Below are 14,636 nucleotides of genomic sequence, written 5' to 3' on the forward strand. Positions count from 1 at the left end.
CACAGGGCTGCTCCCTTTGTGTATTCAGCCACAGTTGCTCAATTTAGTCACAAGAGTGAATGTTTTGTTGCTTATCTCTATTGTTTTTCACCTCAGCACGATCCGCATTCATTCTGGCTACCCATCACCAGTATCAAGTCTTTTCTTCTAATGCAGTGTACCTGCCTAGCTGAAAGCAACAGGAAAATCTGAAGACTGAGACGGCATCCAAAATACCTACAGGCAGAATCTGAAGGTTGTCAGAGCACAACAAGGCCCTTGACAGCAGCGTCTGGCCAGCAGCATCCTTAGTGAAACGAAAAAGGCTTTTGGAAACAACCAACCATTCGAGCAGCATCTTTCTGGCTGCCCACCTTGCAGCTCCTTACAGGAGCTCGGCTTGAGATGGATGGCGATCTGCGGTGCCCGCAGCTCAGGTCCTTTTAGTCTCTTTTCCCCCTCTCCTCGGTGTCATGGCTGATACCAATCTTTGCTGGTGTTTGCTAACATTTAGAGTTTGCTGCCCACTGCAGGCTGCATTCTTGGAGCACAAAGATCTCACAGCAGCGTGCGGGACTGACCGCGGTGCAGCAATTCCCGGGCACCTTTCAGCACTTTCATAAGATCTGAGTGAGAAGCTGACATTCCTCAGGTAAAGAGCAAGCGATAACAGAGTGGAGCAGCCCGTGTTCATCCCCAGACTGCAGTGCTGGAAGCTCGAGGGATGCTACCAGGGGAATCTCCCCTCCCAGCACAAGTTTCTGGGACAAACTGGGAGAAAACAAACAAGGAGTGGGATGGTACTAAAGCTACTTTCTGCTCTTCCCGGGAGGACGTGGCCGATGGAATTCGAGTATTTCAGGCTCACATCAGAAAGTTTATGAAACAGATGGCTGGGATCACATGAGTGTGAGCCATAAGGCAACCGGGACAGCACAAACTCATCCCTGCATCGAAGTTCAGACCCAGCCAGGAAGCCCTGCTCCCAGTGACATCGGGGGTAATTTGGCTATTCCTTTATTTTCTGGTCATCTCGAATTCACCCAGTATTTCTGCTTTATACTCCTGAAGCTCAAACGCTCAATGGGATCTAGCTTTAATATTGAAAACTAGAGTTAGCTTTCTATGTCACCTCCTAGAAACAGATACTGCAGCTTAGAGAGCAAGCACGGGCTGTGCCTCAGAGCTCCTTTCCTGGGATCTTTGTGACAGTTTTTTCTACTCGAGATGTACCTGCCTCAATGTCTGCGCAGCAGAGGAACCTAGAAAGGGAGAGCAAAAAGGAATTCTTCCTGCTTAATTACAGGCATCAGGTTTAGAGCCTCCTTTCAGTGATAAAATGAAGCAGCCCCTTTTATTCCCACTCAGTCGCTCCTCAGAGGGTGCTGCCCCCAGCTTCAGCACTTGGTAGGTGCTTTAAGCTAAGAGCTGCCAAATTCTTCCCGTGTCGTGCAGCCAAGATTGCTGCTATCTCTAATTCCCATACACCAGCTGCGAGCGAGAAGATCGGCCTGGAGAAGCCATCCTCAGCATTGCTGGGACAGGCTGTGCTGGGAAGCACCTGGAGACCTCCTCACTCACGTCATGGACCTGGGAGTTCCATTTCAACCCCGAGGGTGAATTTCCAAACAACCGTGGATTTCTAATCTGCATCTGGTACTGCGGCAATGGAGAGGGATTTCCCCATTCCCACTAGTAAAGAGGAAGTATTTATATTACATATGTATTTATTATTCAGATATATATAACAGTCTGTAATAGTACTTAAATATATTCTCATTAGCAAAGGAAGTATTTGTTGTACTTTTGCTCAGCAAGCATCTCTAGCTATTCCCCTCCTAATGAGATGGTTTCTGAATGAGAAATTTGCTACGACTTCTGCTGGTGCAAATATCTAATGTGAAGCCAGGCTTCTAATATTTCATCTGCATCCTCACTGCTCACACTGCCAGTAAATGACCATGCCCAAACCTCTGTGTTAAAAGCCCCGATGAAGCCCACTGCTGTTGGAAGACAAGAGCCCTTGCTCTGGAAACGCTGGGTTAAAGGAGCAGATCCTGGAAAGCCGCCTTGCTTCGCTGATGTCGGATCCCTAATGACCTCTGTGGAATTGGTTCCTTGGGCTTCCGAACAAAATAGGTTCTCCCACATCAAACTGAGCCTTGCTGCATTTGGTGCTAATTAGAGCTGTAGTTTAGAGGCACTTCTGAGCCCGTGGTTTATAAGTTCACTTCAAAGCCCCTGTTTGTGTACTTTTGCACAGTACCTAGCATAACTTGCATATTATAGTTTTCATCTGCAAAAGCAGAACGAGTTGTAAATAAAGCTCAGAGTTTTCTACCATACTGGAAGTGAGACAAAGGTCATACAAAGAACAAACTGAAGCCGGGTGTTACCAGTTCCATCTGTACTAGCAGCAAGCCTGCCAGTCTCTAAATGGGGACTGTAAGAAAGGAGTGGACAGACTCAGCAGGGTCTGTTGTGACAGCACACAGGGAAATGCTTCCCAACTAAAAGAGGGGAGATTTAGACGGGATACGAGGAGGGAGTTTTTAAGCAGGGCGGTGAGGCACGGCGCAGGCTGTCCCAAGAGGTGGTGATGCTCTGCCCCTGCAGGCAGCCAGGGTCAGGGACAGGGCTCTGAGCAGCAGATGCGGCTGTGGGTGACCCTGAGCATTGCAGGCACTGGGACCAGGCGGCCTTTGGGTCCCTTCCGACTCAAACCACTCTGTGAATCCCTATGACAAAAGCCGGTTGGTGCCACCAGGTGTGCCCGCAGCTCTGCAGCCGCTTCAGCCCTCCAAATCACTGCGAGCAACAGGAAGGCTCAGCTCACCGGGCAGCGTGAGTTTCCCTGTTGAGAGGAGCAAGTGGCTCCTTATCAGCACGGGAGCAGGCCAAATGCTGTATTTATTTATTAAGCTGCTAAAGGGGGAGGCGCAGAGGTCTGTGCTCATTTGATGCACAACCACTTCAGCACAAGAGGTTTCTTCTCCCTCTCCAGGACCCGCTGCGCGCTCGCTCTTTGGCTCGGCCTTTCATTCGCTGCAGCTGGGAGCCCGGAGCCGGACCCGCTCCGCCTTCCCCACTCTGCAGCGGGCGCCGCACGCGGGCACGGGCAGCGCCTGCCCCGCAGCACGAGCTCCGTTCTCCCGGGGCCCCTGCGCGGGTTCTTTGCTGCAGCGGGTGGGAGCTGCGCGCAGGTCTCGAGGCGCGGCACGAGGCGCGGCACGAGGCGCAGCACGAGGCGCAGGGGCCGCGCGGGAGCAGCTCGCGGCCGCCGCTGAGGGGCGGAGCCGTTAACGGTCGCCCGGCGCCGGGGAAGCGGCCGGCCCCTGCCCGCTGCTGCCCGGCGAGCGCCCGCCCTGTGCCCCCCAGGTGCCCCGGGAAGCCGTCCCGCAGCCGGTGCGTGGGGTGCGGTGCGCGGGGTCGCGGGGGCGGTGGGGCTGAGCCCCGCGGGCGGGCGGGCGGCTTCGGCGGCGTCTGCGCAGCCGGAGAGCGGAGAGCCGAGAGCGGCGCTGCTCGGCGCGCCCCCCAGCGGCACGAAGCGCGCATTGCAGGAGCGGCGGCGCATCCCCCGCGCGATGCGGCGGCTCCGCGGTAAGACCGGCAGCGCTCCCGAAGCGGAGCGGCCGCGCGGAGAAGCACAGCCGCTGCCCCGAGCCGCTGCCCCGAGCCGGCCTGCCTGGCCGCTGATCGCTTGTAGCCCCCTCCCCTCTTGGTACCACCTCTGCGCTCATCGCAGGGACTAAGTCTCCCGACACTCCTGCGAGGCGGCTAAATATATCCCGCTCGCAGAGCTCGTGCCGAGAATAAGTCGCTACGCGCGCTCTACTTTGTGTAGTTAAAATAAGGGAACGCTTCCAATAAATTCTTGCTTCGCGCTTTCAAGATCGCCGGGCTGTGGCTGCCGCCCTTCGCGGGGCAGTGGCGCCCCCTAGCGGCCGCGGCGCAGAAGGCAGCGGCGGCTCCGCAGCTGCGCGGCGCTGGGAGCTGCGGGCCTGGTGCGGGGAGCGTCACCCAGAGCGCGAGGACTTTAACGCTTTCTAGCAGCCTGCGGGTGGAGGTGGAGCGAGATTTTCTCGTTTCCAGCCTCCCCTTGCATGCCCAGCTCCCTGGAGCACTGGGGGTTTATGCTTTGCTCGTGCAGCAGAGTTTGTGGCAAGTCGTAAACTTTGCCAGGCAGATGCTTCCACCGCAGGAATGTCAGCCTGGCCTCGGGAAATGTATTGTAAGCTCTCGTGGCTGTGCAGAGAGGGCTCCTGGCTTCCTTGCTGCACTTGCAGTGAAGCCGTCTCAGGGCTGTACTTGACTTGGGGCCGGTGGCGGTGCTGTCCCAGGGGCTCCGCAGGCACCGGAGGGCGAGGAATTCGCCTGCTTCCCCCGTCCCTGCAGCGGCAGCAGGGCACTGCTCACGGGCTGTGGTTTCCCTCCGCTTGTGCGGGGAGCAAGAACTGCGGCAGCGCTGTGACAGTTCCAGGCAAGGCTGAATGAAAGGGGGCAAAGCACGAGAGAGGGAAATCAAAGCTCTTCCCTGCGGAATTCACATGTGTCTAACCACAGCAGTTTGGTGCCTGGGGAGAGGAAGGAGGCTGCGGCACCTCGGCCGCTCTCGTTTGTGCTGGGGCTGTGCGCGCTGCTGACTTGTTTATGGGGGAGTAGCTGAGTTTACAAGGAAGCTTGTACACGCAGGAGTTCTGCAGGCAGTTGCTGTGAGCTAGTTAGCAGTGGTGTGCCACATTACCACAGCGCGGATCAGGCTGTGCATCCAAACATTTTGCCAAGGTTTGGTTTAATTGTTGTTATTTAGGAGTTTCTTTTCACCCGTTACTACCAAAGGGTGTGTGGGGACAGCTCACCAGCACATGTCGCTTTACTGAAAGCAGTTATTTTACTTCATGGCCCTTTCTCCAGCAGCCAGCAGGATGCCTTATTCATTTGCCAGCAGGAGGGTGAATCTATTTCAAAATGATTGAAATATTATGCACAGCTTGAACGAATGTTTAAAATAAATACAGTAGAAGAAACATGTTGTTTGTGAAATGAGAAGATAAATTAAGTTTAGCGCAGACACATCATTCCCAAGCTTTGCTGCCTGGCTAACACTTCACAGCTAAGCCCTCTAGGCCTTAATCCTGCAATAAGCACGTGGACTTCCTCCCCTAAAGAGACAGGACCTTGCTCTGCACCGACCGCATCCTATTCTGCTTTGTGGGAAGGAGCAATTGTTTCTGCCACTGTATGGACAGACTGCAGGCTGGATGGATGAATGGAGGGAGAAGAGAACCGTGAGGGTTTGGAAAAGAGTGCTGAGATGTGACCATGAAGTGCTGTCACGGGCAAAGAAACTCGCCTTTGTTTCCAGTATCGGGTCAGCGGTTCCCTCCAGCCACTTCTGCTCAGCAAGATTACATTTATTTTCATCCTCTTAACTGAACTTTCTTTTAATGGAAGTAGAGGTGACAGCCCCCGAAATAGATTTCCTATGGAGCCTGTCCTGAGTGGCACTGCATGCAGCGTGTCTCCTGATAACCTTTTTTCGCTGCCCTGGGCCTTTATCTCTCCAGTGACACACAGCCCTCTCTGGACCCGAGCAGGAAATTCCTGCTGCTGCCGGGCTCCATCTCCCGCACTGTGCCCGGGGCAGGCGCTCCCTGGGTGGCAGCCAGCAGCAGGACAGCTCCTGGGGGACGGCTCCGCTCCTGGGTCCCCGTTTTGGTCTCCTATGATCCCTGTCCATGTGAGCTTGGTGGCTCAGCCATAGCTGCACCAGTTTGGGGTCTGTCCCTTTCGTATGCTCCCAGTTTGTGCTGTGGCCAGTTCCCCCCGTGTCGTGGTACAACGAAAGAATGCAGGCGCCCTCCATTAGCGCAGGCAGGAAGGCTGGCAACTGGGGAAGGTATCACTGTCAGGATAGGCTGAACAACATATAATTATCCTTCAAGTGAGATCAGCTGTCTTCTGTTTGGGTTGTGGTAGCACTTAACACTTGTAGACTTTTATAGCAAAAATACTAAGTCATGGCCTGAAGCAGTGATGGAGCACCTGGTGGGAAGGCAGGGCCAGCCCAGGGAGCTCAGCTGCATGCAATGCACCTGAGTGATTGGAAGGGGTAGAGCCAGGATCCACCCCTTCCCAGCCTTCATTTAAGGGTTGGCAGTGGAGGTAAGGGGCTCTTGCTGGAGATCCCTGTGTGCCTAAGGCCTTCTAAAGGTAAGCAGCTTCTTTCCTTTATTCCTGTGTCTGAAGCTGTTGCATTTGAGCAAGTCCTTACTTGTTACAGTTTAGGACTTTACTATTGTATTCTTCTTGTTGCGCTTTCATTTGTGTTACAACATTGAGTAACGTCTCCCTGGGTTGTGCTGTAGGAATAGTGGGCAGAAGCACAGGAAGCTGCGACATGAAGGGCTTGGAAGAGGCTTGGAGTTCTGAGGTGGTTTTCTAAGGGCAGTGCCTGGAAGCGCATTGTTTAGAGATCCTTGGCAATGGTGAGGATTCACACTGTGACTCAGGCACTTGAGGTGTATTTAGTGACTTTTTTTTTTCCCTAGGGTTAACATCCCTGCCTTTCTTTTATGAAAGAAAATAGGATTCTTTGCTGTCGCTTCCTTGTGGAGATGGATTGGCTCTTTCAGATGGATTTCCTGGTACTGCTTTCTAGGGAACTCTGCACAGGGCTGCTGGCAGGACGCCTGCGGAGGAAGCACAGCAGTGGCTGCAGGGTCAGGGCAGCAGGAGGCCCGTGGGCTCACACCAGCATGGTGCTGCAGCAACTTCGTGTCACTTCCTTCCTTGCTCCTACACCCCTGTGCACAGCCACTCATGGCACTGCTTGTGCTTCAGTGTGCTGGCAGAGCAGGGGGCAGCGGCTGTCCTTATGTTCTCAGGTGCCCCGGTGGTTGGAGGGGCCCAGGTGCTGTGCTGATTGTGAAAGTGGCTTTTATTGTTGGCAGTGTTTGTGAGACTGCAAAATCTGTGCTCTTAAGGCATTGGGCAGTGTCTGTGAATGACCTCAAGGATTTCTGCGGGCAGCTCGAGCTTGCTATGCAGCCATGTGCAGTGGTTCTGGTAGGTGATGAGAACAGAACTTCCCGTGCTGATCTTTTGAAGTAGAACTGAAGAAGGATTTAACAGTGATGCACTGAAGAAAGACTGAGACAGCTGAGAACGGGCTTTTAAAGTGCTTTAGTGACATAACTGCTCTTAACATTGTTCTTTGTACAGTGTGAAACCTCATGTCCCATGCTACAGATGGCAGATTGGAAATGCATACCAAAGTGATTTGTTCTGAACCAGCAGAGGGGCTGATGCTACACCGGGACTGAGCTCCCTTGGCTCCCAGTTTTTTATTCCTACACTCAGTCTGTTCACAGTATTGTCATCGCTGTTTGACCGCTCAGTTGGGCCTTTCTTTTACAACCCCTCAATCCAGCCGCATTTAAAAATATGCTTCCATTTTATCGGTGTTGAAAATAGATGGTCTGAATTACATGGCTGGGAAGAGTTCCCAGAAAAGCTCTCGCTTTGGTCTGTCACTTTAACTCTCAGCGAAAGAACGTTTTTTGGGGTGGCAGGAGACCAAAAAAAAAATCAGGCTGTGAGGATATGGAAACTATGGAAACTCACCAAAAAGCTACTGAAGGATTTTGCTGCATTTAAAGCCTAAGTGTCAAAAATTAAAGCAGGAAAATGTGCACTGCTATCAATGAGCAGGACTTGTTTGCTGTGGAGGTGCATGTTTTGTTTTGGTGAGATGAACCATTTAAGCTAGATGTGAAGCTCACTGTTGGTGGGGGGCTCCTGTGCATCTTTGCTGTGTGTAGCAGAAATGCTGTCACAGCTTGAGGCAGTGATGGAGCACCTGGTGGGAAGGCAGGGCCAGCCCAGGGAGCTCAGCTGCATGCAATGCACCTGAGTGATTGGAAGGGGTGGAGCCAGGATCCACCCCTTCCTAGCCCTCATTTAAGGGTTGGCAGTGGAGGTGAGGGGCTCTTGCTGGAGATCCCTGTGTACCTAAGGCCTCCCAAAGGTAAGCAGCTTCTTTCCTTTATTACTGTGTCTATGGCTGTTGCATTGAGTGTATCCTCTCTTGCTGCAGTCTAGAACTTTGCTACCCTGCTGACATTGCTGTGCTTTCCATGGTGTTACAGTGTGACACTGTGTTTTTGTTGTAGCAAGATGTTCATGCTTCAAAGGTGTCATTAGTGTTTGTGTTATGGGTTTTCTTGAAAGATGCATCTTGTGCTGGGAAGTTCCTCTTTTCTACAGAAGGATTTCTTTCCTGCCAGCTGTGATGCAGTGAGTGTGTTCTTCACCTTCCCACTGTGCTCACTTTCTTACTGGGCAGTGCCTTCAGAGATTTCTTAGTATCACAGGCAGCTGCCTCCTGGGGGAAATAGGCAGAGGAGTATCTGAAGGGTGAGGCAATTAAGAACAAGCTGCGAAATTCCTCTTCTCCCACGATGAATGTCTCTGCTTATGGTTGTTTTCACTTTCCACTTCCATTTGGCTGTTTCCTTAAGGAACCAAAAGCTTGCACAGAAGAGAAGAACTTTTTACGAAGCTGTAGGTGCAGGATGATGACCTACACTGTCTTTTCAACACCTTCCTAAGCATGTACCATCCCTTAGCGCTCCATTTCTATAAATATGTCAGCTCCAAGTAAGAAGTTATTTTTCCAAAATGTTCAAAAGTGCTCAAGTGGTCTGGAACTAAAGAATCTGCATCCACAGAGGGCTTTGGCAACAAGAGACGTGCATTTCTGTTGAGGTTTTGGCTTCAAAGTCCCTTTGGTCCTTTTGGAGAAGTTTGGCCTACCGCCTGTCCTTCTCCTGCTCTCATTCTCACAGCTTTGCTCCTTAAGCATGACTTCAAGTTTCTTTCTCTCTTTTCAGGCTTTTTAAAACTGACACGCCTCTGGGAGCTGAAGTGAGTTGGACACTCCAGCTTAGCAGCTTTGCAAAATGTCCCACAGATACAAAAATAAAAATTCTATGAAATATATAGTATAGTTAAATAGCATTCTGGAGATCACTGGTGTGCTGGTCCTCTCTGATTTGAGGCTTTTGAGAAGATAGGTGCTGCTTTAGAGTTGAAACAAACCTGTTATTTGTTTTACTAAGTTATTAATCCTCTCGAGATTGAATTAATTATGCAAAAAGGTGCAGTCTGATAATGATTTGGAACTACATTTTTGTGTCACTGGCTTCACTAGCTTCTGCCAAGACAAAACCAGGGTTGTCAAAGCCTTTCTTCTCTTTGGCTTTAGCTTCTTTCTCATTGTGGAGGCAGAAGGCACAGTGGGGCGTCTCCACTGCCACTGTCTTGCTGAAGTTCTGGAAGTCTACTCTGTATTTCCCTTCTTTGGTCTTGGACACCATGGGAGCAAAGCGATAACCCCAGAGCACCTCTTCTGGGATGTAAGATGTCCTCACTTGACAGGTAGCGCTGGTGGCTTCAACAGTGCCATCTAAAAACACCACCAACTCAAAATCTTGCTGCAGAATTGTTTCTGCTGCCATGTGGAAGAAGGGGCTGTTCTTGTCTATGATATGGTAAATGGTCAGTGGGGAAATGAAGAAGAGGTTTTCATTGCCGGCATCAACGATAAATTCTATGTTGACCTGGTCCAGAATGATTGTCTCTCCTTCTGGGGTGATGGTGGTCTTCAGAAGTTTGCCATAGATGTGACTCCCGATGAGCAGGCTCTTCCTGAGGTTTGCCACCCTGATGTGGAGGCAGAGCTTCCCACCACGTTTGCTGATGACAGCGTTCCTGCTGAAGGTGATGGTCTTGGCCCGGTTTTTGGACCTTGATATCTTGGCCAAGATGGCACCACACATGAAAGAATTGATGATGACCCCCAGGATAGACTGGAAGATGAGCAGGAAAATGGCAGTGACGCATTGTTCTGTGACACATCTGAAACCATAGCCAATAGTGACCTGGGTCTCCAGTGAAAACAGGAAAGCTGAAGTCAGGCCGTTGATATTCTCAACACAGGGGGTGTGATTTATGGAGGGATTGAATTCTGGAAGATCTTTGTGTATGTAGGCCACAACGTACCAGAGCAGACCAAATAGAAACCAGCTGCCTAAGAATGCCGAGATGAAGATAGTCATTTTGTATCTCCATCTCAGATCCAGGATAGTTGTCCATATGTCAATCAAAAAGACAAACCTTGACTGCTCTACATTGCCAAACTCTATGTTGCACCTTCCGTCTTTGGAAACAAGCCTTGCTTTTCTCCGGCTTCGTTGTGTGATGTGGCTGGCAAAGCGTTTCCGGACGTAGTTGAGCATTGCCTCTGCTGGTAGTGTTCTGGAGAATAAGAAATAATAAACATTATGGTAACGTGGGTCTCATTTATACCTGCAGGCGAGGAGTGAAGACTGCCAAGATCTCAAGACGCTTGCTTAGGAAAAAGTTGTATCATTTGCATATTTTCCCTCTGCTGCGGGAGAAAAAATCCAGTTAGTATATGAGGAAGCGAGCAGATTCTTGCCTAAGGAGCATTCCAGCAAAAAAAAATCATTTTGTCTTGCTCAGTAAACTTGTGAAACTAAGAATCAGTCAACTGTTAATGTTGTCCCCTGCTCAGTTGAATAAGCAGAGGAATAGAGAAGCGGTGATGTTCATCGTGGGTATGCACTGGGGAAACGGATGGGGAGCAGCTGAGTTTTGAGGGTTTTCTGTCTTCTAGAAGATGAAGCTGGTTTACAGTGTTTGTGTGTTCATCAGCATTAGGAGTTGCTAGGTGTGATGTAGACATTGCATTTAGGAAGAAATGGGAGAGGATGCAGCATGTCTAATCAATCTAGATAGATGCAGCGACTTTTAGTGTGGTTGTAGGCTGGGTTTGAGGTGTGAATTTCAAACTCGGGAAACACAGAAGCTAGGACTTCTAGGACAATAAAACAAATAGTAGTACTGTTGCTGGAATATAGGTGGATGTTTACAAACCTCAAAGATAGCACCAAGATGAAAGGGGCAGATTCTGAAACCCATTCTTAAGGGAAAGTGTAGCTCTGTCTCTGTTAATTTTGTCCTTTATGACTGGCCATGTTAGCAAGAGACCCAGGGGACAGGAGTCATTGATGGGGAAACAGCACAGATGTGATCAGAGTGGGATTTGGATCAGCAAACATGCAGGAATGTCCCAGTTTTGGAGTTACTCAGCTGTGTAGGTGTGGGTGAGGTTGAGCTGCTGCAGGGCAGAGATGGCCAGCTCTGTTCATGGGCTGGTCTCATGCCAGAATGCGACCCCAGATTTAGGGATGCTCTTAGAAGAGACAATCCATTTTAGAGTTGGTTACCCTTCAAGCATAAAATGTGTTCCCTTGCCACAGAAGATATGTTAGATGAGCTGACCCACCCTGGAAATGTACCCTGTGTGCCTATTTAGCCTTTATTAAACAATTCTTCTTGTGTAGCTGAACTTCACTGTGTACTGTAATCACATTTCTTGGGGGCAAAATGCTTCAGCTCAGAAACAACTCAAAAACTTGGTGGGAAAATATCCTCACTGGTGACTCATGCAGAGAATATTCTGAGTTCACTGCATCTCTGAGGATGTAGAGACTGGGATGTCTGCTTTAGAACGCGTGGCACTTCAGCAGCGCATCTCAGACCAGAATTCACTGGGGGCTTTGTAGCTGATTGCTGCTCATTCTGTGCCACTGCTCCCTTCCCAGGAAAGAGCATAGCTAAAGCCTTAGGAGTGATTTTTGAGATGCGAGCTAAAGCTGCTGCAGCGCTGACCTGAAGCCTGCATCGTATCACCATCCCACTTCCATTCCGGCTAGGTGCAAAATGCTTGGGGTCGAGCTGCTGTACAACCTGCTGCCCAGCTCTCACTTGTTTTTAGTGGGAGTCGTGCTTAAATAGCTGTGGCAAGAGGTGTCTGGCTGCCTGAAGCCTTGACATCCCCGAGCCAGAACGAGGAAAATCCATAGGCATGTATTGGATTGTGTACCCTGACCTGATTTATTCAGTGTGAAATTTGCCTTACTTCAGTTCCATCTTTAAAATGGTAGATGTGCTGCCTGTGCCAATGTAAAGCTGGCTCCTAATTGCTGGTCCAGGAAGATTGCCCTCCTCCTCGGAGGACGTGTGTCTGGTCACAGCACTGTGAGCTGCTCTTCAGCAAAGGCTTTCTTCCATTTACTCTGGAGGCAGCTGGGCTGGCTTGCAGAAGCTGCCTATTGTTTTAGCTGGCTAAAATAAATCTTTCCATTGCTCATAATGGTCACGGGGACCACAGATTGCCTTTTGATACAGTAATCAGTAGCAAAGGGGAAATATTATTGATAAGCATGAATTAATGATGTTTTGTAAAGCCAGAAGTAAAATATGAATTTGTTGCTCTGTTTCATAGTCTGCATTTACACTGCAACCACCTTTCTCTGCTCATTAAAGTGAGGATGAAAACATGAAGGTCACTCGTGCTGTAACTTCTCACTGTTTTAAAATTCTGCTGAATTTATTGGTTGTGAATGCGGCTGACAAAGGTTAAACTTTAAGCAGGTACCTGAGAAGGGGGGGAATGAGGTCACTCTCCAAACAATCTCGAGTTTGATTTTCTTGTCCCACTTCTAATGTGTGCATGGTAATGTATAGTTGGAGCAAAAAGAAAATATTCCCGTGCAATGCACCATTCCCAGAAGTTCTCCAGTATTTAACCTTTAACTTCCCCATGTGCAGAAATGTGACTTCAGCTGCTGTTGGTATTCATTGTGTTGTGTTCTTTCCTGCAGCAGTGTGAATGCTGACTGTCAGTGCTGGAACAGAGCAGAATGCCTCCGTGCCACCACCTGCACACCCTGAGCTGCACGTGTGTTCCTTTGGCAGAGGTGAGCTCCAGCAGAATTGCTCCTAACCCTCTGGGAGGGTGTGAAGGGGAGAAATAAGAGGTTCTCTATCTAGCCAGCTTTTCCTGCTGAGGTTGTCAGAGATGTTACTGCAATTGCTGTAGACCTGATTCAGCCTTCACTAGAAATCTTTGGGTTCATCCAGATGTACAAATCAACAGATAATTATTGCAGAGGAGATGATGAGAGGAAGCCAGTCAGCACGGTCTGGGCTGCAGCCTCGAGAACAAATCCCCAAGTTTGCTGTTCCTTTCCTACCTCTTTAAATCTTCCACGCTGTCTTCAGACTGTTTTACAGGCCCTGTTAAGCTACCCCCAGGTAGATCAAAGTCTGAAGAATTACACCCTTCTTGAGCCGGGATGGCGAAGGAATCCTACCCTCCACAAATCATTCCTGCTCCCTCTTACAACTGGAATGTGCTGATTCTCTTCAGCAAGAGAAGAATTCCCTCCTGTACCAATTCACTGAGTGTGCTACAGAGGAGATTATAGAAAGCAAGTTACATAATGCAGCCCTTAGTCCTTTCCATTTAAATCACCCGAGGTAACCAACCTGTGTCGTAGCAATATTTACCAGGATGTTTCCTGTCGGGCCCAAATAAACACAGCATCGCAGCCTGTGCTGCGTGAGAAATGCCTTCAGGAGGAGCTGGCAAAGCTGCTGCTGTCCCCAGGAGTAATGTGTTTATGGCAGGAGTGCTGCACTGCTCGTGTTTAATGGTGGGGCACTGGCCAGCAGGAGCACCCTGAGTAGTGATGGCATGGCAAGGCTGGCTGCAGAAACAAGCAGCTTCCACTTGGCTGCTCCAGCCTCGTATTCCAGGGATCACTGCAGTAAGAAGAGACTTTGATTTCTGTTACTAGATTCCCAATCTGTCCTAACTAACATATATCGCTCCCTATGCCCAGAATAATTTATAAACACCCAGGAAGCTAGTTCTTTAGAGATGCTCTTCTGCTTTTCCTTCCTCTGCACTTCAAGCAGGTAACAGCAGTCGTTAGAGTTCCTGTTTGGTACGTACCAGCTGGGGTTCCTCTGCTCACCAGGGATGTAACTGAGCCGTCCTCTGCTCCTGCTCGCTCTCGGTTGGTTTGTTGTGAGCCCTTCTGAGTGAAGGGGTAATGACCAGGAGCATTAATGGTTCCCTGGGTAAGTCCTCTGCGCAGCGCTGTGTGCGGAGCACATTAATCCAGGGAAATGGCTTTAATCTCAGTCACGTGCAGTGCTGGAGAGCAGTGGGTGTAGGAAGGGGAAGGTGTTTGAAGTTTGGGGGTCAGACAAGAACAACATTTGCAATGCATTTAACTGAAGCCATGGCTATCAAAACATCAGATGTATTTCTTCCCTCCCAGCAGAGGAGGTACGAGCAAAGTTGGCAGAGCCTCGTCGTTAGAGGGAGAAAGCATAAATGCAAAGCAGCCCTCTGAACTCACAGCTTTTGATAGAAATACATCTTTGTTAGGGATTCAGATGAAGTTCTAAGGAGCTTAGGCTGAAGAAAGGGGGATACAGAGTTCAAAGATTATTTTTTCAGTCCCTTTCAGCTCCTTTTAAAAATCGATCTTTTTCAGTCCTTTCAGCTTTTTCTTTTTGTTGAACTTTCTCTGAACAAAGTGTGTGAAATTTCCGATTCCTAATACCTTATGAAATCCTTTTCTATTAGAAAAGCAAACTACAGCACTTAGGCTTATTGTGTGTTATCTGCTGGCTGCTTTTCTACTGAGACCTTTGGAGAATACAACTCATTTGTTTTTCAATCGGTGCCATGGCTGGAGCAGGAATTTGCC

At 49.7% G+C, this 14,636-nt stretch overlaps 2 protein-coding genes across 8 annotated transcripts in view; one reads left to right on the forward strand and one right to left on the reverse strand.

Moving 5' to 3' along the window:
• KCNJ5 (potassium voltage-gated channel subfamily J member 5) overlaps positions 3,261 to 14,636 on the forward strand; it is a 99,634-nt gene continuing 88,258 nt past the window's right edge. For 6 of the 7 annotated variants that reach the window (XR_002432709.1, XM_021376326.1, XM_021376324.1 and 3 more), the window contains exons 1-2: positions 3,261 to 3,384; positions 12,735 to 12,830. The gene's annotated coding sequence lies outside the window, so the exon portion shown is untranslated. Of the gene's footprint in view, positions 3,385 to 6,153; positions 6,193 to 12,734; positions 12,831 to 14,636 lie in introns of those variants that run through there. The other variant, XM_021376320.1, reaches the window with a different exon arrangement.
• KCNJ1 (potassium voltage-gated channel subfamily J member 1) lies at positions 8,879 to 12,728 on the reverse strand. Its single transcript, XM_021376327.1, has one exon. The coding sequence runs from the start codon at positions 10,278 to 10,280 to the stop codon at positions 9,165 to 9,167; it is 1,116 nt and encodes a 371-aa protein (XP_021232002.1). The 5' UTR covers positions 10,281 to 12,728; the 3' UTR covers positions 8,879 to 9,164.

This window comes from Numida meleagris, chromosome 23, assembly GCF_002078875.1.
Source record: "Numida meleagris isolate 19003 breed g44 Domestic line chromosome 23, NumMel1.0, whole genome shotgun sequence".
Classification (NCBI taxonomy): Eukaryota; Metazoa; Chordata; class Aves; order Galliformes; family Numididae; genus Numida; species Numida meleagris.